General features: G+C 46.4%; 1 protein-coding gene across 5 annotated transcripts in view; it reads right to left on the bottom strand.

Moving 5' to 3' along the window:
* Positions 1-1,712: 1,712 nt before the first annotated feature.
* DIAPH1 (diaphanous related formin 1) overlaps positions 1,713-25,909 on the bottom strand; it is a 112,197-nt gene continuing 88,000 nt past the window's right edge. For 2 of the 5 annotated variants that reach the window (XR_014056934.1, XR_014056935.1), the window contains exons 17-26: positions 18,842-18,940; positions 14,739-14,833; positions 14,315-14,416; positions 13,825-14,064; positions 13,578-13,707; positions 12,648-12,852; positions 11,972-12,115; positions 11,474-11,609; positions 9,529-9,615; positions 1,713-3,636 (exon numbers count right to left, since the gene is read on the bottom strand). Coding sequence is in view for 3 of the 5 variants with exons in the window: in XM_081501079.1 (XP_081357205.1) it covers positions 3,479-3,636; positions 9,529-9,615; positions 11,474-11,609; positions 11,972-12,134; positions 12,702-12,852; positions 13,578-13,707; positions 13,825-14,064; positions 14,315-14,416; positions 14,739-14,833; positions 18,842-18,940 (1,361 nt within the window). In the remaining 2 variants the exon portion in view is untranslated. Of the gene's footprint in view, positions 3,637-9,528; positions 9,616-11,473; positions 11,610-11,971; positions 12,137-12,647; positions 12,853-13,577; positions 13,708-13,824; positions 14,065-14,314; positions 14,417-14,738; positions 14,834-18,841; positions 18,941-25,909 lie in introns of all 5 variants that reach the window. The other 3 variants (XM_081501081.1, XM_081501080.1, XM_081501079.1) reach the window with 2 other exon arrangements.

Genomic DNA, 25,909 nt, shown 5'->3' on the forward strand with positions numbered 1-25,909 from the left:
CACTGTGTGTGTAATCGGCTTGCGGGGCCGCAGTGGAGGAGGGATTTCTGAGCGCGACGTGGCAGTGCGCAGTTTTCTGTCTGCCGCTGTCTCCAGGCAGAAGAGCAGACTCGTGAGAGGGGGTGGCGCGGGCTGAACACAGAGCTGGAGGCGGGCTGTGGACGCTTCCTGAGTTCCGCCCCTTCCCTGCTCAAGTGACCACCCCAGAGCGCCCTCCCAGCTTCGCGGGTGGAGGGTGGACTCTCCTTTGCCCGCCCTCTTCCACCCCGCCCCTCCCCCCACCTCAGGGGGCTTGGGAATGCCGCGAGGGTGGGAGGGAGGGGATGCCAGAGGCCCAGTCTACAGCTTGCGCCTGTTTTCCCATCTGGAATTCCATTCTAGGTTGCCTCTCTGTAGCAAAGCCATGGAAACGCAGGGTTCGCCGCTTCCTTGCCTGTGTGCAGGAAAGGGGGAGCGGGGCGTCAAGGGGACAGAAAGGGCACGCCGGACATCGGATCATCCGCAGACCAAACGCTCCCCTCCTTCCTCTCTCGGCGCTTTCACTACTGGTCTAGCCCACCTCCTGCCTCCTCCAAGGAAGGAGGGATTGGAGGTTGCTGCCGCCAAAGCTGCAGGCAATGGAGTAGGAGGAAAGGCCAGAAGGAGCGGAAGAATAGAAAGACCCACTAGGGTTATCAGGGGGTCGGTGAGGGTAAGGGCATGCCTAGCGGCAGGGTGGGGGGTGGCTGTCTCTGGGCATCCTGTGTATTCTCCTGGAGCCGGTCAAGCTTCTGCCAGCGCCTGAAGTCCGTTGTCATGGAAACCGAGCCTTCCACATAAGCTTCTGGGGGCGGCCTCCTTGCGTGGGAGGAAGGGTGGTGTGCGCGGCTGCTGGGATGGAAGCAGGGTGTTGGTTTCTGAGAGCCAGGCTGCAGAGGGCGGGGTGTCGGTCCCCTGGGTTCTATTCCAGGCGCGGCAGGAGACTGGCAGAGCAGAGCGTGTGAGCAGCTGTGGTTGGTCCCGATTGGTATGTGTGCCTGTAGGGCCTAAGCCAGAAATGCGTGGCCTCCAAGGGTAGGGAGGAAGGACGCGGGGAGCCCACCTCCACATCCCCAGCCATCCTGGAGAGGTAGCTGCCCAGGCTCCAGGGCTACTTAATGAGGCTTTTAGTTCCAGAGCTGCCCAAATGGCCTCTTGTCCTCTCCAAGCCCCTCCATGTATATCCTGGGTCTGGCCTGTAAGGTTTCTTTGTGCAGGCCACAGCATGCTCAAACAAGTCTGAATATCAAGACTTCCGTCTTTTGACCTCTGCTGGGAAGGCTCAGGTTTCCACCCCAGGGTAAGCCCTAGCCCGGAGGGTGGTCTGTAGCCACCAAGTGTGTCCGGAGGGAGGGGAATGGGGGAGAATGGCAGTCACAGGCTTCCTTAGCAAGAGGCCCAGGTACTGCCAGGAAACTGCAGGTGAAGTCTGGGGTCATGGGGAGGTGGGGGTGGGGTCTCAGAAAAGGGTTCTGAGCTAACAGGCAGCAATGAAGAAAGGCAGGGGCTGAACTGGGGCCCCACTCCCTTACAGAGGCAGCCAGCCCTGCACCCAGCCAGCACACGAAGGTGCTGCCACCCTTCTGATGATTTGTGAAGTCAGTCATAGGCTTGAGGCAGGACAACAGTGGAGGAGCCTGGATGACAGTGAAGAGAAAAGAGTGCACAAATTCACAAAAGAAGCTGGAAGGCAGTACTGTTTCAATGCTTTATTAACAGTTGGAAACAAACCCAACAAACTGGAGGTGATGACATCCCAGAAGCCCAAGAGGCGAGGAAAACAGGTTTGCATTTTGTCCCTTTTTTATTATTATTAAACGCATCTTAGCAAAAGTAGATTAAAAAAGAAAGGGTCAAAGCCCCAGATGTCAGCAAGGAGGAGGGGACTGAGGGGACTAGCAGGCCCCCCCTCCCAGCACTAGCTCAGCACTGCTGGTGCCCCTTTGCAACCAGGCTCTGGCAACCAGAACCCTTCTGCCCAGCCTCAAGGCCTCCCTGGAAGAGCCTAAGATCTCCTAAGCTCCCCTTGCTCTAAGAACTATACTTTGGGGCCAGGCCTGTCCAGTGCCATTCTCACCCCCTACCTGGGGGTAGGAAACTGAGAGGAGCGCAGGAGGGCAAAGTGTTACCTTGAGCCCGAGAATCTGAGCTTCCTGTGGCTGTGGCCACCGAAGCATGTGGCCTTTCCCACTGCTGAAGAGAGAACAGGGTGGGGCGTCCCTGGGCCCACTTCTCCAGAGCGTCCAGTTAGCATCTGCACATTTGGCTTGATAAATATATTAAATTTATAAAAACTCTTTGTTGTTTGAGAGCTCCTATTATGCTTAGGCCTGGTCCAGCTCAACCAGAGAAGAGCCGCCTCTGGCCCCCGAGTCAGATGTTGGGGCTGAGAGTCTGCCTCGAGGGCCCAGAGGCTTGAGGGCTGAGTGGAGGTCCAGGGGGCTTGCTCAGAATTGAGGCTTGTGGTGAGAAATCCCAGGGACTCTGGAACCTGCCATCAAAGCCTCTTACATTATGGAGGGGAAAGGAGGCAGGGTTATTATTTTTCTTAAAAAAAAAAATTCATATAAAAATAGATCCATTTGCAAAACAATTTCTCAACCAGGAGGCTCCACCTCCCCTTTCCTTGGAGACAGAGGGTAAGGTGTGGGGATGGTCACAGTACAGCCCACACTTTCAGATGAGACCAAAGCTCTGGGGAGGACATGAGGAGGGCCTGTGGCTCAGCCGCTGGGGCTGGTACGGAGGGAGGGTCGAAGGAGGCCAGGGCGCACAGCCCGGCAGCAGGCTGGGGGCGGCTCCAGCCCACCCTTGCTCTGCCCACCTGCCCCCAGGGCCTGGCCTAGGCCACAGCAGGACAGGTAAATGTGGTCTAGGTCCTCCTTGTTTTGGGAAGTCTTTCTCAAATGGTGGGGTAGGGAGGGGGATCGGCTCCCCACTTCCTTGGAAGCACCTCCCAGTGCCTCCCCACCAGTAGTAGACAACAGGAGCCGGGGCAGGCAGAGCAGAGCTGGGGGGATGGAGCCCAGAGGTTCCTAAGCCCATGCTGCTCTCAGGACCAGAGAAAACAACAGAAAAGCACAAACCCAGCATGATTGACCTAGGCAAAGCCCACTGGAGAGGCAGGGGCTGAGAAAGCAGGTGGGCCTCATCTGAGACGAGGCCCCAGAGAACAGCAGAGACACTTGGGGTTAAGGCAGCAAACGCGGAGCCTGCTTTGGTAACAAGAGCCAGGACTGCCCTGGTTGGGCTCGGGCCCCCCTACTGCCCTTTCCTTCTGGCCTCCAGGCAGCTGAAGCTGTGTGTGATGGGCAGAGAGCAGCATGCCGGAGAGTAACGTGGGGTCAGGGTGATGGGAGCGGCCACCGCAGAGGAACACCTCCGCGGCCCTTCAGGCACATGCTGCGGGCGGGACAGTCTGGGGCTCCACCATGGAGCTGCCGTGGCCCCAGGACGTGGCTTAGCTTGCACGGCCGAGCAACTCTGTGGTCTCCTCGAGGATGGTGGGGACTTCCTCGCTCTTCTTATGCATCTTGGCAGGAACACAGGTCATGGCATCCTCCTTGGTCAGCTCTGAGACTAGCTGAGATGTGGCTGCACACGCTGCCTTCCTGACGCCTGCAAGAGAAGACACAAGCCATCTTGTCCACAGAAGGCCAGTTTCCAATCCCTCTCCATCTCTACAGCAGACACTCGGCCAGAAGCCACGCACACGCATGTGCCCGGGTCAGTTCAGAGGCCCTTCTTATAAAGGAGGGAAAAAGAGCCAAGGACACATGGAAGATACCTTTGTTGGGGGTAGGAGTCAGGGCACAGCATGGTGCAAGCGGGGAGAGCAAGTCTGGCTCTAGCAGTACAAGAGTGTAAATACAGCTCTGCAGACAGAGTGGGGCTCAAGTATCAGCAGGTAGAGAGAAAAGTACTCAAAATCTGTTTTCTCATTGGAGAGTCGTTGGATGTAAACAGACTCAAGCTTAGTAAACAGTAGTAGTAGTTTGTTTTCTTGGCAGTCCTCAGGAAGCTCCTAGGCCAAAATCACTGTCAGTCAGCCGAGGGCAGGGAAGGCTTCCGCAGGCGGCCAGAGGGGCTCCTGCAAAGGGGAGCACAGCCACGCACTGTCATCATCTGAGGCCAACCCCCTATCCCTTGGGCCATGCCCACACAGCGAGCTCTTGTCCACCTCTTCAAGGGCAGCAGTGGTGACCCAAAGGCCAAGGGCAGGGGTGCAGTGTGTGTGGGTGTCTGAAGGGGGAAGGGTGAGGAAAGGTATGTTGGGGAGCCCAGGAAGAACCCTATAAAGAGACCTCAGCCCGATAGGCTAAGGGCTAGTGAAGCTTCAGTTGCCACCCTAATAGGAAGAGAAGAACTAGACCCTCCATGAGTTCCTGTCCTAACTGCTGGGAGTTATCCCCAAGACTCTCATTAATTCGTAGAATCCACATTCCTGGTCCTGGTATCTTCAAGCGGAAAGCCGATCCTTGGGACCAAGCCCACCTCTCCTGCTGTCTGCCGCTTCCTGCCTCTGAACGGCCCAGAGAGACCGCAGGGCACCAAGAGCAGCCTGCCTGGGGTCAAGCCAGAGAGAAAGGCCACAGATGCTGTAATTCCATTTCTATGAAATGTCTAGAATGGGCAAATCCAGAGACAGTAGATTTGTGATTGTAAGGGCCTGGGGGAGGAGATAAAGGGGGTGTGACTGCTAATGGGCATGGGGTCTTTTTGGGGGGTGATGAGATGTTCTGGAATTAGTGGTGATGGCTGCACAACCTTGTGAGTATACTGAAACCACAACTGTATACTTTAAAAGGGTGAATTTTAGGAATGTGATTGATATATCAATTAAAATAACAAAAAACCCAGCTTCTGGGTCACAGGAAAGCTGGGTGGAGAAAGCAGTGCCTAAACCTTGAAGAAGCAGACAGAGGACAGAAGGCCACACTCTTGAGTGCAGGACAAGGCAGCAGCGGGTGCGAGCAGGAAGAGGTCCTGAAGAGCCAGTGAAGCAAGCGTCCACCCTGCCTTCTTGGGACCAGCAAAAAGCTTGAGGTGGGACAGAAGCCAAACAGGGTCAGGGGCCCCAGGCTTTCCCCAGTGCTGTCGGCCTCTGCAGAAGCGTTACACACAGGTAAGAGGGAGCACACGGCATGCCCACGGGTTACCAATTTATGGCAACCCACTCCAGTACTCTTGCCTGGAAAATCCCACGGACGGAGGAGCATGGTAGGCTACAGTCCATGGGGTCGCAGAGTCGGACACGACTGAGCGACTTCACTCCTCCTCCCAGGGAGAGAGACCAGTGAAGAGCCTGGCTGGCAGGCACAGGGGGAAGGCATGCAGCGGAGGCGACAGGACTTCACACCCCTCGTGATGCTGCCTCAGGGACTGACCAGGGAGGGAAGGGGCCTGTGGGAGTGCGACTAGGATGGTCTCCTATCTCCAGCAGAATCTGCTTCAGACCTGCTTGGTTTTTGCTCTTTTTTGAAATACTCCCTCCTCTGGGACCCTCCTCCTCATGTCTGGAAAGGTGGTGGCTGATCCTTCGAATTCAGTCACCAGCACTTGAGAAAATATTCCAATTATATTTGTGTGTATGTGACTCAAGGGCCAAGTACATGTTAGAACACTACTTCCTGACTTTGGACCCAGGGAAAAGGAACTACAGGAGCATTCATCTTGGACAACATGGGCAAAGTCAGAATTCAAGTGGGAAGTATCTTCAGCTGTTTCTCTCTCCGGTTTCTTCCTCTGAACTAAGAAGATACCAGTTTGTACCTAGTCAAGCATGTCTCTATATTCTTCTAGATTAAAAAAGCTGCTGACGCATCACAGGTTCGTAAAAATGGAGTGGAGGGTAAGTCAGGAAAGACCAAAATTTCCCTTTTAAGCCTAGAAAGTGGGTTATACTAGGGATACCTGATGTGGCCTAAGGTCAGAACCAGAAAACTCCTGTGGGAACTGGGAACAGGATCAAGGAATCCTGGCCGCCACCCTGGCTTCAGGGCCACAGCTTGACCCTCCAGCAGATGCCCTCTCGGAGCCTTGCCCTAACTTGGGTACTTGCTGAGACTATTGAAAAGTAGCCACAGAAGCAGAAGCCTATTTTGCTTCTGTGGGACCAGGAGCCCTACTCTTGAGACACTGCTCAAGGCTCTCTGAAGCCAGATTCCTACAAATTAGGGCTGAGCCAGATAAAAAACACCAGCAAAATCAGGCATAGATGAATTAGAAAAAGGTTAATGATTTGGAAAAAGGTATTTATAAAACACAGGCTAGGAACTACTACGGAGGAAGTACTCTTGTTAACGAGCTTCCTTAGGGAAGAGGAAACTAGGACAGATGCAGCAGTCATTACCACCCTGAAGAACTCATTACTGTCTGAAACAGTCCTAATTTTAATTCCTGTCCTACTTTTATTAATACAGAAGTGGAGGGAGATATAAGTGGTGGTGGAGGAAACACTCTTAAGTTCTCTAGACATGTGGACATTGGAAACTTCCCTGAACTGATTTCACCACATCCAGGGATCTCCTTGGCAGAAGGAGAGTGTTTGTAAGAGTATTTCTGGCCCACACAGAGGGCTCACCATCATTTCCTGCTCCTCACACAGGCCTTGTGGAAAGAGTCCTGGACCTGGATTCATTAAAGCAGGCTCTGGTTCTGGCTCTATCAACAGATCTTGGCAAGACCTTACCTGGGTTTCAAGCCCTGCTACCTATGAGAAGGTGAGATGCTAAACACTGGAGGTCTTTAGAGCTGGTCCAAACTCTAAGGTTCTGTGCGTGTAGGGGAAGCTTAGCAGGAAGCTGGGAAGTGGCAGGGGGAAGGAAAGGGAGATGGAGATGAATTTCTTTCTTTCCTTCACTTTTATCCCAGTGAGCAGATGGCCTGTATATAAGAAGCCACAATTCAGACATGGAGATAAAGTTGAGTCATTAAAACCACAAGCTGACTCAGACAGCCTGAAATATCTGCTGTAATACAATCACATGGATTCTTCCCCCTGACACTCACAGCATTGTTCTCCCACGCCCTGCAGATCACAGCAGTTTACATGTCACTTTTAATGAACCAGCCCTGATAGTCACTCTCCTCTTCCAGCTCCTCAATGGGTCTTTGTACATTGGTCACTCCTTCAGGTCTCCAGAGACCAGAAGATTTTTTTAAACATTCCTTTAAATCCTAGGGCAGAAGCTAGTGTCTTTGACTATGGACAGCTGCCTCTCAGGGATTGAGGAGGGCTGTGAGGCAGACCTGTGTGACAGCGCTCTGGTTTTCTGGCTCAGAGCAGCCATAGTTGGCAGCAATAGTCAGAGACAGCCAAGCCAAGGGTGAACCAGCTATGTCCAGTAGTTACCCAGGGAAACCCACAGTCACCAGAGCCTTTACAGTTTTACAGTGTGGCCTTCTGGGTCCAACCTTTCTTTTCTCCTCTTAACCCAACTCTCATCTTAGACATGAAGAAACTGAGTCCCAGAAACTTGTCTCGCGTAATCTAGCCAGCAGCAGTTAGGTCTGATGCTGGGTCTTCTGACCCCGTCCAGGCCTTTGCTCTGGGTGCTCTACTGTGCTGCCTGGCCTTCTGTTTAATGGCGCCAAGCCACTTACTCGGAAGTGAATGGATCCATGTGTACAGGGGTTATCAGCATAAGGAGAAATGTTTCCCCTGAGAGATTCTCCGAGATATGTTCAGTGTGTTTAGTGACCCCAGAGCCCAGAAAGATAAGGATAGAGCCGATTCTAATAGTTCTCATTTTCACCTAAGTCTCCTCCGCGGCCCTCTCCTCCTCTCTTTTTGCACTGGGAAACAGTACTTCGACTAATTCAAGTCTTCTGCTGACAGGTTAGGTTTTACCAAAATCCCTGCTGTTTTGGCCTGTAAGTCCTGGTTTCCCACCTGGAAAGAAGTGGGCAATGGGGCATCCCCAGGAGAGGGAAGCCATTGATGTCTGGTTCCCTGTGTTCAGGAAGCATCTGGGATTCTGGTTTAGTTCCACAGGAAGAAGATGAAAAGGGAATTCCCCACCTGAAGTCTGATGAAGGTTGGCAGTTAGCTAACAGGATGGAGGAAAACAGGGGGAGGTGGTGTGTTTTTGTTTATCTATCTATGTGGCTTAATGTCAGGCCACATCACCTTATATGGTGGGGAGGAAACAATGTCGCAAGACTCTCTAAAGACTAAAAAAAAATACTACTAGCTTCATACTCTACCCACACCCAGGTCTATAAGACTAAACATACATCTCAGAAGATCTAAACCCACCATACTCACCTCTCTCCTGCTCTAGAGAGGCTGTACTCAGAGGATGCCAGGAAACAGGTAAGAGTTATAACTAGATTAAAGGGAAGGTTTTGAAGTCATACAGAAGAGCCCTCAGAAGGGAATTTCCCTCTGGGTACTCAGCATATTGGCAGAAACAGGCAGGCATTCTCATAGTGATCCACAGTGTTTGGGCCAGGACACTGAGTAGGGCGAGCACACTCCATACCCTAGATCGTAAGGTCCTCTTTACAGGTTGAGGTATGTGCTATAGGTCCCACAGATACCACTGTTAATATCAGCAGTAGCCAAAGCAAACTGCACAACTTACCTGTACAATAGCCTCGAAGTGAAGTTCCTATCACACAGGCCTACAGAACGCACCAGCCAGAGAATAGGGAACAAAGCTTAAGGCCCCCTTTTCTGTAATGCTCACACTCCCAGTCCCAAAGGGCCTTCACCAGACTGTGCAGTGCAGGTTGTGAGGAAGAGCTCTGGACCTACCTTCTTCTGGAACAGTCTCTGCCCACTGTACACTTTCCTCAAAGGCAATTTATCTGTTGATCCTTCCCCACACTAATGCCTGGATCATTTGTCCTATCCCCATAATTCTTAGAGGCTCTGGCTCAACATAATCCACTTAAATCTTCTGAAAGGTAGGCGAGGGGGGTGGTAAACAGGGAAGGCAAGTGCAGTGCAGCCTGTCTACCCCTCGGGGAAAAAAGGAGGTTCGCAGACACAGCACGAGCTTCAGTCAAGATGCTCCTCCACAACCTTATTTAACACATCTGGAGAGAATGACACCCAGCCTTCTCTCTATAGGATTCTATACTCTTATCCTCTGTTTCTTCTGCTTGTGAAGTTGAGAGTAAGGATGCTTATTTTCCTGGTATTCCTATATCTAATGTACGCTTTTGAATTTACATCAATTTTTTGTTCATGTACCCAGATGCCTACCCAAATCTGTCTTGCACAATGGTTTGCTTATCCTACATTTCTGCCTCAAGAATGAAGAGAAACGTAAGAATAACCAAATGTAGTATCTGTTGTCAGTCCCGTGAGTCCTAGTTCTCCACGTCAGTCCTTTCTAACAGAAGAGGACTGGATAATCCACTCTATGTGCAGGGACATCGTGGGGAAGTTTCTAAACCCTCAGAACATCATCACCTGCTCTTTAGCCTAAAATGAGCAGGAGCAGAGAGGTCTCGCTGCCTTCCTTCAGCACCCAGGCTGGGTTCCATTTGCTGACTTACCCTGACGGGGTCCTCTCTTCCGTCGGAATGCTGCGCCTGACTGCAGGGCTTCCAGAAGACTGTCCATCACACCCGTCTCATCACCCTCTGTCGTGAACAAAGTTGGAGATGTAAGCTCTTCAGCCCGAGCAGCATCCATGGGTTAAGCCCCGCGCAAAAAAATGTATTTCCACTGTATGTATAGCGTGCCCTCGTCCACAGTTTCTGGAGGCACAGCACACAGTGAGCTCAATCTCAGGTTTCACAGTCCATGTTTACTTGTGTCTGTTTGCAAATGGTTAAAACATTAGGTTTCATTGGCTACCAGCCACTGCAGACCCTGGATAATTTTCCTGCAGTGCCGCCTCCCTTCCCATCCCCATCAAAACCAGCACAGAGAACTGCCCGACTTCAAGACTGGGGTGAGTACAGAAACTGGGATTCTGAAGTTAATAAGGAACTAGGTCTCTCTTTATCCTACATAAACCCCTCATGGAAAGCCTGGTTCCAGTTTCAGAGCAGGGCTGAGGAGAGACTCTCTCTCAAGAGTGCATTTCACTTAAGTACTGCCCCTACCCCAGTGGCTGCATCTTCCTGAAGTCAGCTCAGAATCTAAGAGGAGCTGCTGGTTGGAATACAAAGAGTTAATGTAGAATCCTTATTCCAGTTCGGCTCTGTTTCCATGGTAACAGCTAAGGGTGGTGAAATCTTAAACTGAAATCCCTAGGAGCCAGCAGGGACAGCCGTAAAGCTGGGCTCACTGCTCCCAGCGCCACCTGCTGGCTAAACGCCACCAGTGCAGCTGACCTACATTCCAACCTCATTTATTTGCCCTGGGGACGTGGACCAGGGCAGGGTCCCCTGTGCTGATTGATGACTGTGTGCAGCCTTCATCCCACAAATCAGCGGGACTCCACCGTTCCCTATTACACCCTAAACAATAACTAGGCACAAACCCTAGAGGCTTGGGGAGAAGGGGGGAAAGGTGAAGGATACCTCATGTGGGCTTGTTTAATAGCATTATTAGAGCAAAGTTCGTGGCTTACATACAACTGGAGTAAGGGCAGGGGAACTGCTTCCCCCCAAAAATAAAAGCAATGCAGGGTGCTTCAGGTCCCTAATCATACCCCAACAGGAGTGGCCAAAGTCAAGTCCCTGGGAGCAAAAATGCTAGAGCAGCCCCTCGCCCCTTGTGCTCAGCACAGCACTGATTCTTGCCGGACCCAGCAGCCTGGAGAACCTCTTTACTTAGATGGCTCATAGCCCCTCGGGGTCAAGAAGGGTGGCATCAGCTCAGGGCCATGTAATGGATGCTGGATTTCCGCTGCCCACAGAGAGAGCAGCCAGAGAGCGCAGGGAGTCGGCAGCAGGAAAGCAGCAGAAACAGGAAACAGAGGGCCAGTAATTGAGGCCATATGTTTCAACAAAGACATGCTTCTGAGAGTGAAATACAAAGTCTGCTGAAGAAAGAAGAGAGTGGCCAGCTCCCCTGCCCCCTTTCCAGAAGTTCAGTCCATTTACAGTCTGATAGGTGGGTACAACCGTGCGAAGGTACTGGGGACACAACACTTAGTGAAATAAGCAGAAAGGGAAGACAAACCATTAAAAGACAGGAGCAGGGCCAGGAAAACAATCTGAGGAAAAGAGCACAAGATGTAGTCGAGGGTATAAAAACCGGACAGGGAGATTTTTGGACAAGCAGAAGGGAAGAATACATAGTACAGGAACACTAAGTCACTGCGGAGACGAGACGCAGGAACAGCAAAGGAGGGAAAAGACAGCGGAGCGAATGTGTGTGTTCAGAGTCAGGGTTAAAGTCCAGCATCAGGATCGAGGAGGTAGAAGGCTGCCAACAGCATCTGCCAGGAGTTGTGCTCAGACATGAGCTGTTCTCTGGCCTCTAGATTCTAGACAGAGCAGCCTTCCAACTGATCCTGTCTCAGCCCATCAGCCCTTCGCTTCTCACCAGCATTCATGTCTATGAGTTGCTCTCTCTTCTGCTGCTTCTCCAACCGCTCCTTCTCTGCTTTCTCCTTGGCCAGTTTTGCTCGCCGCATCTTCTCCTCTGTCTCCCGCCGCTTCTGGTTCTCCTTGACCGCTTGCTGCAGGGGGAGAGGAGTGAACACATGGGCACGAATGCACTCACATAGGTGCACACCCACCACCACCAACCAACATGACCCCAGTGGAAAGTGAGAAAGGAGGACAGAAGCTCCACTTCGCAGGCCTCCCCGCCAGCTGCTGCTGCTTTTCAGTCACTCAGTCGTGTCCAACTCTTCCGACCCCACGGACTGGAGGCTGGTCAGGCTCTTCTGTCCGTGGGATTTCCCATGCAAGAATAATAGAGTGGGTTGCCATTCCCTTCTGCAGGGGATCTTCCCGACCCAGGGATTGAACTCTCGTCTCCTGCTTGGCAGGCAGATTCTTTACCACTGAGCCACCAGGGAAGGCCATCCTTGCTTACCACAAACATATTCTTAAAGTTGTGCAGATCCATGAAGAATTCTTCCACAGACACCTTCTTGGGGTCAAAGAGGAAGTACTCGCCCAGCTCCTTGTAGAGCGTCTCCATGTTAGAGTGCATCATCCGCAGCTTGTTGTATTGTTCCTGTGCATCCTTCACAAAGCTGTGCAGCAGCAAGTCAAGAACCAACACCAGGAAGCAGACCCGCTTCTCCAGCCCTGGGAACACTCACACGTGTGTACTGGTATCTATGCACATGGATGTGTAACACAGTGCTGTTCATATCAGCAAAACCCAGAAGCAACTGAAACATCCCAACAGGGAAATAGTACACCATCGACTATGGTATTCCTACAGAACAGGGGCTGGCAATTCAAAAAAAGAGACTGTTCTGCATCTACTGCTGTGGAAACAGGGCCAAAGCATAGTAAATGCTAAGGCAATACAATGCAGTTTTCATTAAATTCATCAGGTTGCAAATCAGAAGTCCAGTGGCAGTAGTTATCTTTGGGAAGAGGAGGGGGAGAGGATATGTTGTGTGTATCTGATGGGGCAAGGTCTCAAAGGAGACTTATACTTTATCTGCAAGGCTTGATGAAAACCACAACAATGAGAATGCTTTCAAGAACTCTGTACCTAGTGAAAAAACATTTTCTAAAGAGGAAGAATTGTATACCATCAGTCTATCCTGTTGTCCCCCCATGGGAAGTTCGTTCTTTTCCTAGGTGGCAAGTCCCTCCTTTCAAGAAAGGATATGGTCATTTTTTCAACAAATTTGTCTTTCTCATCTGTGGCAGCTGGGAAATTCTGAATATCACGTTCCACGTCAGAAATCTGTTTCTTCATCTGATCTAGGTTCTTTTGCAAGTTTTCAGCAGAAACTAGACACAGAAACAGACAGCAAGTGCTCACCACCTCCAGCCTCAAGACCCCATTCTGTCCTTTGGGGCACAGCTATGGTCTGTACTTAATTATTTTAGTTCTCTTATGTACCCTCCAACTGTTTCACACATTCTTCCAGTGAAACTAAAATTACTTGATGATTAAACCTCCAACCTTCATAAGCTGTACAATACTAAGAAGAGAAGAGAAGCTTCATTTAATTTAACAAGTATCTATGAAATCCCTCAGGATCTTGTTCTCATTTATTTTAAAGAACAGGGTTTGAGAGGAAAGAGACATATACAGAAATACAGGGGGAGGGCAGAAATCTGTTCCCATTTCTACAAAATGCTGCTTTTTCTTTGCCTAGTACCAGAATGGTGAGGCCTGGTTTTTGTTATTCCAGTCTGTGCTTTCTGAGTAAGAAAAACTGTTGACTTAAACTACAAAGACCTACCTTTCTTCCAGTTGTTTTCTGATGTCTGATGTTTCCCTAGGAAGGGGAAGAGTGCTTCCCACTTTTGCACATGGAGCTTTCCTACTTTCTATTCTGCCCCATACCCCTCCCTGTGGCTTAGACACCACACCCGTATCCTCCCATTCCCACTTACAACTGTCTAAAGTGAAAATGATCTAAAATCTAGATTGATTCTTCTTTCCCTGCCCTGAGCAGAGATTTCTGGGGCTTGGAACCCCCTTCTAGCTTCACCCCAATCTGCCTCACCTCGGCTGGCTTTCTCCACATGGGCAAGCTCGTCTGGAAACTTCAGGACCTCGGGATGGTCATTCTCACACAACTCAGCCAAGAAGTGCAACAACGTCATCTTCTGATCTGTGGATTTGGTGTCTCGAAGCTTGGGGGGGGGGGGGGGGGAGGGTGATTCCTGATAACCAAGGACACCTCAGGCCAACAGCTGTCTGCCATACTGGGCCCCTGGAGGCCACGGCCTCCCTTCCATCGTCCCGCTCACCTTACAAAGGAAGCTGATGTTGAAGCCAAAAGCACCAGCATTCCTGGAGCCAGCATTCATATAGTTTCCAACAAGCAAGGTAATCTCCAGGAGGCTAGAGAAGTTCTCGCTTTTTCGCAGCTCCTCACAAGCGGCAGTCACTGAGACGATCTCGGGCTTGATGTTCTCCACCTGCTCCCCGAACTGCAGCTTGAAGAGGATGGCGTTGAGGCGAGGCCGCAGGCGGGGTACTGCACCCATCTGAGGAGAGACAAGCATTCCAATACAGTCAGCAGACAGAGAGGAGAGGATCAGTCCACTACAATCAGCAGAGACAGAGAAGAGGAAGGAAAGGATACAGGCCTAAGCCTCCCATAGCAGGATCTGAGTTCTAGAGTAGAGAGGAGAAAGAAAGATGGGTTCAAAATGGACAAGAGGCTGGAAGCAAGTGTCCCGATGCTCTTGGGGAGGAGGGGGTCAGAGAAGAGCCTAAGCCACAGGCCTCACTCACCACCACACCAAACTGCTCTGACTCAGCCAAATCATCATATTCGTCCTTCAGTTCAGAAAGCATTTTTAACTGCTCTGGCTCTGGCATCTGCTTAATGAGGTTCTGAAAGAGAGAGGGGATTGTCTCAGTTAGTGGGGGGTGAGCCGACAACGGGAGCCTCCTGTCAGGCCCTCACTCTGCCCGAGGACCACTAAGAAGGAAACATGGGCTGGGGTCGGGTGGTTGGGGAGGCAGCCAGCGAGACGGCAGGACTTTGAAAAATATACCAGAAATAACCTGATCACCAGAGGGATGGAAGCTTATCCAAAGCTAGCATTCTTTAAGTCAATGATACTGAAGAGAGTCCTCATGGTCTAAGCAGAGAGGAGACAGACAGATATTGAGAGATGCAGAGAGCCAGCGCCAGGATGAGCCTGCTCCTTACCTGGATCATGGACTCAGTGAGAACAGCCTCATTCACCTCCAGGATGACATTCTTAATCTCGTGATAGGGCATGCGGAAGGAACCCAAAAAGATTGCTGCCAGAAAATGAGATATAAAGACATGTTTTTCTCAGTCTTTTCCGCCTTCCAGCCCATCCTACAAACAGACACTGGACAATTTTCCTAGGAATGCTCTCTTGAAATCATAATCAGAAACCTCCACCAGCTCCTCACTGCCTGTATAGTTAATACCCAAGTTTCTGAGCCCAGTGTTTAAGGTTCCCACCTCCCAGTTTTCCCCTGTGCGAATCCCCACATTTGTATCACTCACACACCAGCCACACTGTTCCAAGCAGCACATTCTACAAACACTGTGACTGACTCCTTGTTTTTGCCCACACAGGAAATCTTTGATCTATCTATACACATCAAAAAAATTCACTCCATTCTATTTTAGTTCCTCATTCCCTGACTCTATCCTCAGAGCTGCCACTGCCTCGAAATGCTCTGATTTTTAAACTGCCATATCCCACACCCTAACAAACACTTCTCATGCTTCCAGCTCTCATGTACTAGTTCCTAAATTGACTCTACAACCTCATCAGAGTGCTCTCGCGAGCACACACTCTCTCACATTTTCTCCATTCCATTTTCTCTGAATGTCTCAGTTCTAGTTGGCTTTCTCTGTTTAACCCAGACCCTGTGGTCTACCCTTTCACTCCCGCACTATTACTACTACAATTCTTATTATCTGGTTTCCTTCTCCTTCCAGTCCCTGGTTAACCTAGCCATCTCATTTTCTCCCCTTACACCTGGGCTGATGGACACTGCAGATCAGATTCTATGAAGTGGCACCAGTGATGGCCAGGAACCCTCTGCGTGTCCCCTGTCCATGCTCTCTTGTCAGCTCCTCCATAAAAAATAGCTCTGTTCTCCCAAATGTTCCACCACTTCCTTATTTGTTCTAAAAAGATCTTGGTTCTTTTTAATGTGAAAAATTGAAGGTACTGGTCAAATTACTTGCTAAGCTTTATCTTATATCACTTACAAACTGAGCACTGGGGCGCTCAGCTGGAACCAGACTAGAAAAGGCCTGAGTAAGGACTATTTTGGAATCATCTAGAAGAAAATGTGCGCTGACACTTCTGCAAACTTAGCAGAACTATATCCATGCACCCATCCTTTTCTCATGTTTCAACAGCACAGGTGGCCCTAAGGACCTCTTCCTTCAGCATATACAGACAGCCTTCCACATCCATGGATACAGAGGGCAGACTGTTCACACCGTTTTATACAAAGGACTCGAGTACTTGTGGACTGTGGTATTGGAGGAGGTCCGGACAACTGTATACACAATTAAGCCTTTTTTATCTAAAAAAGTCTATTCTCTCTTCCACATTCTCATTAATTCTTCTGTCCCCACAAAGTCAGTGAAAAAAAATGACAATCATTTGTCGAGTGCATATTCCATGTAAGACCTAGTATCATAAACACGATCTACACATATGATCTCATTTAACCCTATTTATAATAATGTTTAAGTTTGTATTATTAGCCGCATTTGACAGAAAAGGAAACTAATACTTAAGAACTTAACCTACCTGTCCAAGGTCACACTGCTACGAAGGATTGGATTCAGGATTTAAATACAAATGGATTCCAGAGTTCTGTTCGTATCACTGATGCTATACTGAAATGATTCCTGCCTAAGGTCACTGCCTTTCCTAATGCCAGATCCTGATTTTACTTGACTGCTACTCCCACTTTTAGGACTGTGTCAGACTATTTTCCTTGCTGCTCCTTTCCAGCTTTTATGAGGACTCCCCCCTTTTTGTCACTTGCCTCCTCAATATTAATGACCTTCAAAGCAAATTAATGGTTTTAACTCTGACTCATATGCTATCCTACTAAATTCACATCTCCAGTCAGACCTTCCTCCTGATATACCCAAATGCCTAATACACTCCTGGAGGAGTCCCACAGGAATCTTCAATTCTGTCCTAAAATTAAACCAATCATTTCTACCCACCCTGTGGCCTCTCATTCATGTCCACCACTTCTCCCACAAAAGATAAGAAAATCTAGCAGGAGCAGATTCTACTTCAATGAAGGGTACCACACTCTATAGAGGGATCTTAACCCAAGAAAACATCTCCTTTCTCCTATCAATCACTAAGTTCCATTAATTCTCTCTTCTTAGTATCTTCTGCCTTCATATTCATTCTTACAGCTTCAGTTTCAGCCCTGATCACCTCTCACCTAGTTTGAAGCAATAACATAACACATCTTCCCCTCCCCTAGCAATCCAGCCTGAAAATCACTGCTGAAGTAGTCCTCCCCCAAACTACAGAGGGCTGTATCTCTCACTTTTTTAATTAAAATCCCTCCAATAACTTCCACAGTTTTCAGGACAAAACACATACCTCTTAGCCTAAGCCTACCAAGATGACTGTATCATCTAGCCTCTCTATTTCTTGAAAAATTCTTCAACCACCACTCCCCCACATATAGCCTTTACTCAGCTGTCCTCAACTATTGCACTTCCTGAACTGGGACAATGTTAACTCATGCCTCTATGCCTTCACACAGGCTGATCCCTCTGCCTGAAATGAAACAAGCCAGCCCTCACCCTTCCTTTAGTCTGCTGTTAAATAGTTTTAAGCACTACTTCATTTAGAATGACCTCGAGGCTGAGCTCCCTCCAGCACTCCTCCCACTTGGTTCAGACATCCCCTTGCCCAGTGCTCTAATAATCATCCAGGCACACCTCCATCACAGCACTCACCAAATCGTGCTATTACCATATTTACTTTTTTATCTCCACCAGACATATGGCTCATGAGGATGACCTTATTCAGTTTTGCATCCCTGCCATATAAGAGGCATTTAATAATCACTGAATCACTAAATAACACTTCCTAGACCATCCTAAACTCAATTCTATTCCTGAATTTTGTTTTCCATATTGATATCATTCAACTGGAAATAACAATGTACTACCCCACAGTCTTTTATCATTTTCTAAAATAAAAATTACTCATTTTTATGTTGCTCGAGATAATCTCGAGAAGAGCAACTATTATACCTCACATCACTTTAGTTCCCATAAAACGACTTATCTACAGACACTATTTAGTGATATTTGTTGTCAATGATCTAGTATTATATAGTCAAGAATGATGTAAAAGCTTACTGTTCTCATTATATTACTGACTTAACAAGGACACATACCCAGAAGCTAACTGTGTGACCTTGGCTAAGTCGTAACATCTGAACTTTAGTTTTCTCACTTGGTAAAATGGGGACAATAGCCACGTCACCCCACTGTGAGTGGGTTTTATGGAATACATACCCTTTCATCTCTGGAACACATGCCTAGTATGTGCCTAATAGAGCCTGAAAGCTGGCAGACCCTCAAATATTTGTTGAACAAATATTTAAATCTTTATTACTCAACATAAAGTCAGGAGATTGACAGTTAAAATGAACAAAAAAATGAACATTCATCCTGATCATTAAATACTACCTATAACAACTCTGCAGAGGATTTTTGATCTGAAATTTGCCAGCAAGCAGAGCTATGAGTATAAGGAGCAAGTTCAGAACAGAACTCTTTGAAGCTACTGATCCTACTCTGAGAAGCACAGGATTTACACTGTTTATTCTAAACCACGAAATTATTTTACATTTAACTGAAGTCATGCCAATACCCACCTATAAAAGAAATACTTAAAAGAAAATGAGAAAGAAGGAAATATGCGATGGGTAGAAAATTTTTGTTAGATTTTCTATGGATGCAATGGAAATAGTAAGGGCTCTGAAATAAGAAAATCTGAGGCTTAACTCTCAGACCTGTCTCTTACTCGCTATGTGACGAGGCAAATTCCTTAAAGTCCTATTGCCTTTATTTTCTTGCCATAAAACTAGATACTAACAACCATGCGGTACTATTGAAGGGAGTAGATATCAGATATTTACTATGCAATGCCAAGTATATAGCAGGGATTATTAAGTTTCATATCAAGGGACCCTGGATCCACCAGAATTAGGCTCTCAGAAGAACTACTTCACATTTCAAATTGCTGGGATCGCAGAGTTACTCACAGAGATTCTGGGCTGTCTTGGAGTCCAACACCTTTAACTCTTTCACTTTTTTCTTTTGCAGAGATTTCTTTTCTTCTCCACCTTCCTGATCCTTCTTGGCTAGTGAGGGAAAGATTAGAAAAGTATGATTAAGAAGGACAGGCCACATCTATGCCTAAAGGAACTACTGTCCCATCCTAGAAAAGCCCTTCACTTCTCTATCAGTCATTGTCTATTAAATTTCCTCAAGGCTAACCTCCTCTTTAACCACCCAATCTGCTATTACTGACTTCCCTCTCTAGCCGTAATAAATATGCCATTTTCATTTCTTTAATAGTTAGCAATAATACTTTCCCACCCAGAGTCTATCTACCTGTAGAGAACAGCAAACATTCTTTCGGTAGAAGACCAAATAGTGAGTATTTTAGGCTTTGCAGACCATTGTGGTCTGTCTCAACAGCTCAACTCTGCCACTACAGCAGGAAAGCTGTCATAGACAATACATAAACCAATGGGCATGATTATATCTCCAATGAAATTTTATTTACAAAAACAAGTGGTCAGCTTAAGAGTTATGGTTTGAAAAATAAACTCAAAATGGATTAAAGACCTAAACGTAAGACCAGAAACTATAAAACTCCTAGAGGAAAACATAGGCAAAACACTCTCCGAGATAAATCACAGCAGGATCCTCCATGACCCACCTCCCAGAATATTGGAAATAAAAGCAAAAATAAACAAATGGGACCTAATTAAAATTAAAAGCTTTTGCACAACAAAGGAAACTATAAGCAAGGTGAAAAGACAGCCTTCAGAATGGGAGAAAATAATAGCAAACGAAGCAACAGACAAACAATTAACCTCAAAAATATACAAGCAACTCCTGCAGCTGAATTCCAGAAAAATAAACGACCCAATCAAAAAATGGGCCAAAGAACTAAACAGACATTTCTCCAAAGAAGACATACAGATGGCTAACAAACACATGAAAAGATGCTCAACATCACTCATTATTAGAGAAATGCAAATCAAAACCACAATGAGGTACCATTTCACACCAGTCAGAATGGCTGCTATCCAAAAGTCTACAAGCAATACATGCTGGAGAGGGTGTGGAGAAAAGGGAACCCTCTTACACTGTTTGTGGGAATGCAAACTAGTACAGCCACTATGGAGAACAGTGTGGAGATTCCTTAAAAAACTGGGAATAGAACTGCCATATGACCCAGCAATCCCACTGCTGGGCATACACACCAAAGAAACCAGAATTGAAAGAGACGCGTGTACCCAATGGAGATTCCTTAAAAAACTGGGAATAGAACTGCCGTATGACCCAGCAATCCCACTGCTGGGCATACACACCAAAGAAACCAGAATTGAAAGAGACGCGTGTACCCAAATGTTCATCGCAGCACTGTTTACAATAGCCAGGACATGGAAGCAACCTAGATGTCCATCAGCAGACGAATGGATAAGGAAGCTGTGGTACATATACACAATGGAATATTACTCAGCCATTAAAAAAAAATACATTTGAATCGGTTCTACTGAGATGGATGAAACTGGAGCCCATTATACAGAGTGAAGTAAGCCAGAAAGAAATACACCAATACAGTATACTAATGCATATATATGGAATTTGAAAGATGGTAATGATAACCCTATATGCGAGACAGAATAAGAGACACAGATGCATAGAACAATTTTATGGACTCTGGGGGAGAAGGTGAGGGTGGGATGTTCTGGGAGAATAGCATTGAAACATGTATATCATCATATGTGAAACAGAACACCATTCCATGTTCGATGCATGAGACAAGGGCTCAGGGCCGGGGCAATGGGATGACCCAGAGGGATGGGATGGGGAGGGAGGTGGGTGGGGGGTCCAGGAAGGGGAACACATGTAAACCCATGGCTGATTCATGTCAATGTATGGCAGAAACTATTACAATATTGTAAAGTAATTAGCCCCCAACTAAAATAAATAAATTTATTAAAAAAAAAAAAAGTTATGGTTTGCTAATCCCTGTACTAGAGTCTTCCACTAGCGTTATCCTTTTGTGCTATTATTACTTCTCTTTCAAGATCTGTCTTGATCATAAATTCCCTATAAACATTTTCTTGATTTCCCCAAATGGTTACGATTTCTCCCTGAATCCCCACTGCATCTGATACATCTTTACAGCAAGTCCTCTCACTGACTTTGTCATAAGCAAATATAGTCTCTCCTTCACAAGAGAAGGACTTTGTTATTCTTCTTTGAAAATACAGCATAAAAAAATATTGCTAGTAAGATCTTCAATATCAGGTTCGTACACACACAGAAGGTATAATATACTCCTTTCCTTCTTCTACACTCTTCTCAGATTATCCAAAGCCAATGTATTCTTCCCTGATAAACAGTCACTCTCTGCATTGATGAGCTAATTTTCCTGAAATTTGTTACTTAGATTTCATTCAACAATTAATAATTCAGTGTTCATGATATTTCACATGTATCACCTTGATCTTTTTAAATCCTGTGTTACTTTTTAAGTGTGGACACCTTCCCATCCCACTTGGATTTTGAACTTCAAGAGCATGGGCACAATCTTCAGTGTATCACTCCCTCAGCACCTAGCACGACAGCTAGCTAGTAACCTTCTCTCAAAAATGATGTACACTGCCCCCTGAGAAGGACTGAGTAGCAGACAGAAAGAAAAACAGGACTGCACAGACAATTGTAAAATATTTTGTCAACTTTTCAAAAAGCTGTATGGGACTATCTTGGTAAGAAGTATCAAGAAAGTGACAAAGCTAATTGCTTCTGAGGAGAAGAGTAGTAGGGTGCTTCACTATGGACATGGGAGGAATACTATTCAACCCAAACCCTATTATACTATTTGAGTTTTAAACCACTGAAAAGTATTGCCTGGTATAAATAAATAAGAAGGAAAGCAAATGAAAAGAAAGTTATATGGCAAATGATACAAAGAACTATTAATAAAAAACATATCCTTTGGCCTGATAGTTCTAACTGAAGAAGGAAAAATGCTAAATGGATGAAGATTAGTTATTTAAATAAAGACTTATTGAGTATCCATATGTGCCAGGCTCTGTTCTGGGCATCAGGAATAAAACAAAATACAGAAAAACTCCTAGCCTTCATGGAACTTATATTCTAACAAAGAGAAATAGACAATAAATCAGCTAATAGATAAAAAATTTAGACTTAAAACACCCAGACTATATCATAAAAATTTAGAAGCAGAAGGGCAAAGTGCAAGTAAATCTCTCATTTATACAGTAAAATGAAAAGACAGAGATCACCGCTGATGTTGAAAAATTGAAAAATAGACTTGTGTTGCTTGGTGATAAGATAAAAATAAAATACAACTATATGTGGAATTCAAGACAAGTGCTAGAAGTAATGAAGAACTACTAATGAACAATTTAGTAAAGATGACAGATAAAAGACAAGCATACGAACTTCCAGTTTCACCAAAATGGAGTATCCCCTTGTGGAGGAAATATTATGTCTAAAAATTGGGGAAGGTATAGAGACCAAAATTGAAATATAGTTTCTACACTTCACACGGACTGGTAAGACACAAATCATTAGACTGGGAGAAGTACATATAATGCAATACCGAGAGCAACACCTAAGCAAACTGTATAAAGTGATATACTCAGGCATTAAAAATATATCAAAATGGAATCAAAAATATTTTTAAAAAACCCACAGAAAAGTAAGAAAAAAGAGGAAACATACAGAAAACACAGTGGCAGACTTAAGCCCTAACATATCAGTAGTTACCTTTAATATAAATGATCTAAACTCTAGGCACCTCACCCTCAACCTCAGTGAAGGCAGAAGCCCAGGGATGACCTGTGGCCCCCTACCCATGTCTCTTACTCCTTTAACGTGTGACCTGAGGCATGCTGTGTTAGGACCTGCCAGCAATGAAACCTTGTTTTTCAGAGTTCTCTGATGCATGTTGCTGGGGTGCATCTTGCAATCATATAAGAACCACAGAGGCTGGTCCAGCCACAACACTGGCCCATGTGAGTGCCCCCAGACATGCCCAAGTAACAGCATTACTAGGCTGAGACCTACACAAAACACTGGCAGAGTAGATTAACAAAAGACCCAATAATATGTTGTCTGTAAGAAATCTTCTTCAAATACAAAGGCTGAATGTAAAAGGCTGAAAACAGGTATACCATGCAAGCATAAACAAAAAAAAAGTACAGTGGCCATATGCTACCACTCCAGTACTTGCCTGGAAATTCCCATGGACGGAGGAGCCTGGTGGGCTGCAGTCCATGGGGTCGCTACAAGTCGGACACAACTGAGCAACTTCACTTTCATTTTTCACTCTCATGCATTGGAGAAGGAAATGGCAACCCACTCCAGTGTTCTTGCCTGGAGAATCCCAGGGACGGTAGAGCCTGGTGGGCTGCCATCTATGGGGTCGCACAGAGTCGGACACGACTGAAGTGACTTAGTAGCAGCAGAGTAGACTTCAGAGCAAAGAAAATAGCTGGAGACAATGAGGGACATTACATGATGATTAAAGGATCACTGCCTTGTCATGGCGAAGTGACTTGCATAACTCAGTGAAGCTACGAGCTACGAGTCATGCCATGCAGGGCCACACAAGACGGACGGGTCATAGTGGAGGGTTCGGACAAAATGTGATCCACTGGGGGAGCGAATGGTAGACCAGCCCAGAATTCTTGCCATGAGAACCCCATAAACTGTATAAAAAGGTATGACACTGAAAGATGAGCCCCCCCAGGTCAGGAGGTGTCCAACATGCTACAGAGGAAGGGCAGAGAATAACTACTAATAGCTCCAGAAAGAATACAGCACCTGGGCCAAAGTGGAAACAATGTTCAGTTATGGACGTGTCTGGTGATGATAGTAAAATCCAATCAATTCAATGATGATAGTAAAGAACAGTATATACACAGGCACCTGGAATGTTAGGCCCATGAATCAAGGTAAATTGGATGTGGTCAAGCAGGAGATGGCAAAGAGTAAACACCGACATCTTAGGAATCAGTGAACTAAAATGGACAGGAATGGGTGAATTTAATTCAGATGACTGTTATATCTACTACTTTGGGCAGAAATCCCACAGAAGAAATGGAGTAGTCCTCATAGTCAACAAAAGACCCTGAAATGCAGTACTTGGGTGCAACCTCAAAAACGACACAATGATCTCAGTTCGTTTCCAAGGCAAATCATTGAACATCACAGTAATCCAAGTCTATGCCACTACCACTGATGCCAAAGAAGCTGATCAGTTCTATGAAGATTTACAAGACGTTCTAGAACTAACACACAGAAAAAGATGTCTTATTCATTACAGGAGACTGGAATGCAAAAGTAGGAAGTCAAGAGATACCTGGAGTAAACAGGTAAGCTTGGCCTTGGGAGTACAAAATGAAGCAGGGCAAAGGCTAACAGAATTTTTCCAAGAGAACACAAGAGACAACTTACAAATGGACATCACCAAATAGTCAATACCAAAATCGGACTGATAACATTCTTTGTAGTCGAAGATGGAAAAGCTCTATACAGTCAGCAGAAACAAGACCTGGAGCTGACTGTGACTCAGACCATGAGCTCCTCATAGCAAAATTCAGGCTTAAACTAAAGAAAGCAGAGAAAACCACTAGGCCAGTCAGGTATGACCTAAGTCAAATTCCCTATTTTACACAGTGGAGGTGACAAATAGATTCAAGGGATTAGATCTAGTAAACAGAGTGCCTGAAGAACTATGGACAGAGGTTCATAATATTGTACAGGAAGCAGTGAACAAAAGCATCCAAAGGCAGGGTGGGGGGGGGGGAGATGCAAGAAGGCAAAGTGATTGTCTGAGGAAGCTTTACAAATAGCTGAGAAAAGAAGAGAAGTGAAAAGCAAAGGGCAAAAGGGAAAGGTATATCCGACTGCATGCAGAGTTCCAGATAACAGTAAGGGGAAACAAGAAGGCCTTCTTCAGTGAGCAATGCACAGAAATAGAGGAAAACAACAGAAGAGGAAAGACTAGAGATCTCTTCAAGAAAATTGGATATCAAAGAAACATGTCATCCCACGATTGACGCAATAAAGGACAGAAATGGTAAAGACCTAATAGAAGCAGAAGAGATCAAGAAGAGATGGCAGGAGTACACAGAAGAACTGTACAAAAAAGATCTTAATGACCCGGATAACCATGAGTGTGGTCACTCACCCAGAGCCAGAAATTCTGGAGTGTGAAGTCAAGTGGGCCTTAGGAAGTATTGCTACCAATAAAGCTAGTGGAGATGATGCAATTCCAGCAGAGCTGGAATTTAAAATCCTAAAAGATGATGCTATTAAAGGGCTGCACTCAGTATGTCAGCAAAGTTGGAAAACCCAGCAGTGGCCACATGGCTGGGAAAGGTCAATCTTCATCCCAATTCCAAAGAAGGGCAGTACCAAAGAATGTTCAAACCACCGGACAATTGCACTCATCTCACATGCTAGTAAGGTTATGCTCAAAATTCTCCAAGCTAGGCTTCAACAGTACATGAACCAAGAACTTCCAGATGTTCAAGCTGGGTTTAGAAAAGGTAGAGGAACCAGACAGAGATCAAATTGCTAACATTAGCTGATCACAGAGAAAGCAAGGGAATTTCAGAAAAACATCTACCTCTGTTTCACTGACTAAAGCCTTTGACAGTGTGGATCATAACAAACTGTGAACAACTCTGAAAGAGATGGAAATACCAGACCATCTTACCTGTCTCCCAAGAAACCTGTATGTGGGCCAAGAAGCAACAGTTAGAACCTTATGTGGAACAACTGACTGGTTCAAAATTGAAAAAGGAGTATGACAAGGGTGTTTATTGTCACCCTGTTTACTTAACTTATATGCAGAGTACATCATGCAACATGCCAGGCTGGATGAGTGGCAAGCTACAATCAAGATTGCTGGGAGAAATACCAACAACCTTAGACATGCAGATGATACCACTTTACTGGCAGAAAGAGAAGAGAAACTAAAGAACTTTTTGATAAGGGTGAATGGAGAGAGTGAAAAAGCCAACTTAAAACTCAGTATTAAAAAAACTAAG

Source organism: Giraffa tippelskirchi, chromosome 6 (genome assembly GCF_054371585.1).
Source record: "Giraffa tippelskirchi isolate mGirTip1 chromosome 6, T2T-mGirTip1v1.2.pri, whole genome shotgun sequence".
Classification (NCBI taxonomy): domain Eukaryota; kingdom Metazoa; phylum Chordata; class Mammalia; order Artiodactyla; family Giraffidae; genus Giraffa; species Giraffa tippelskirchi.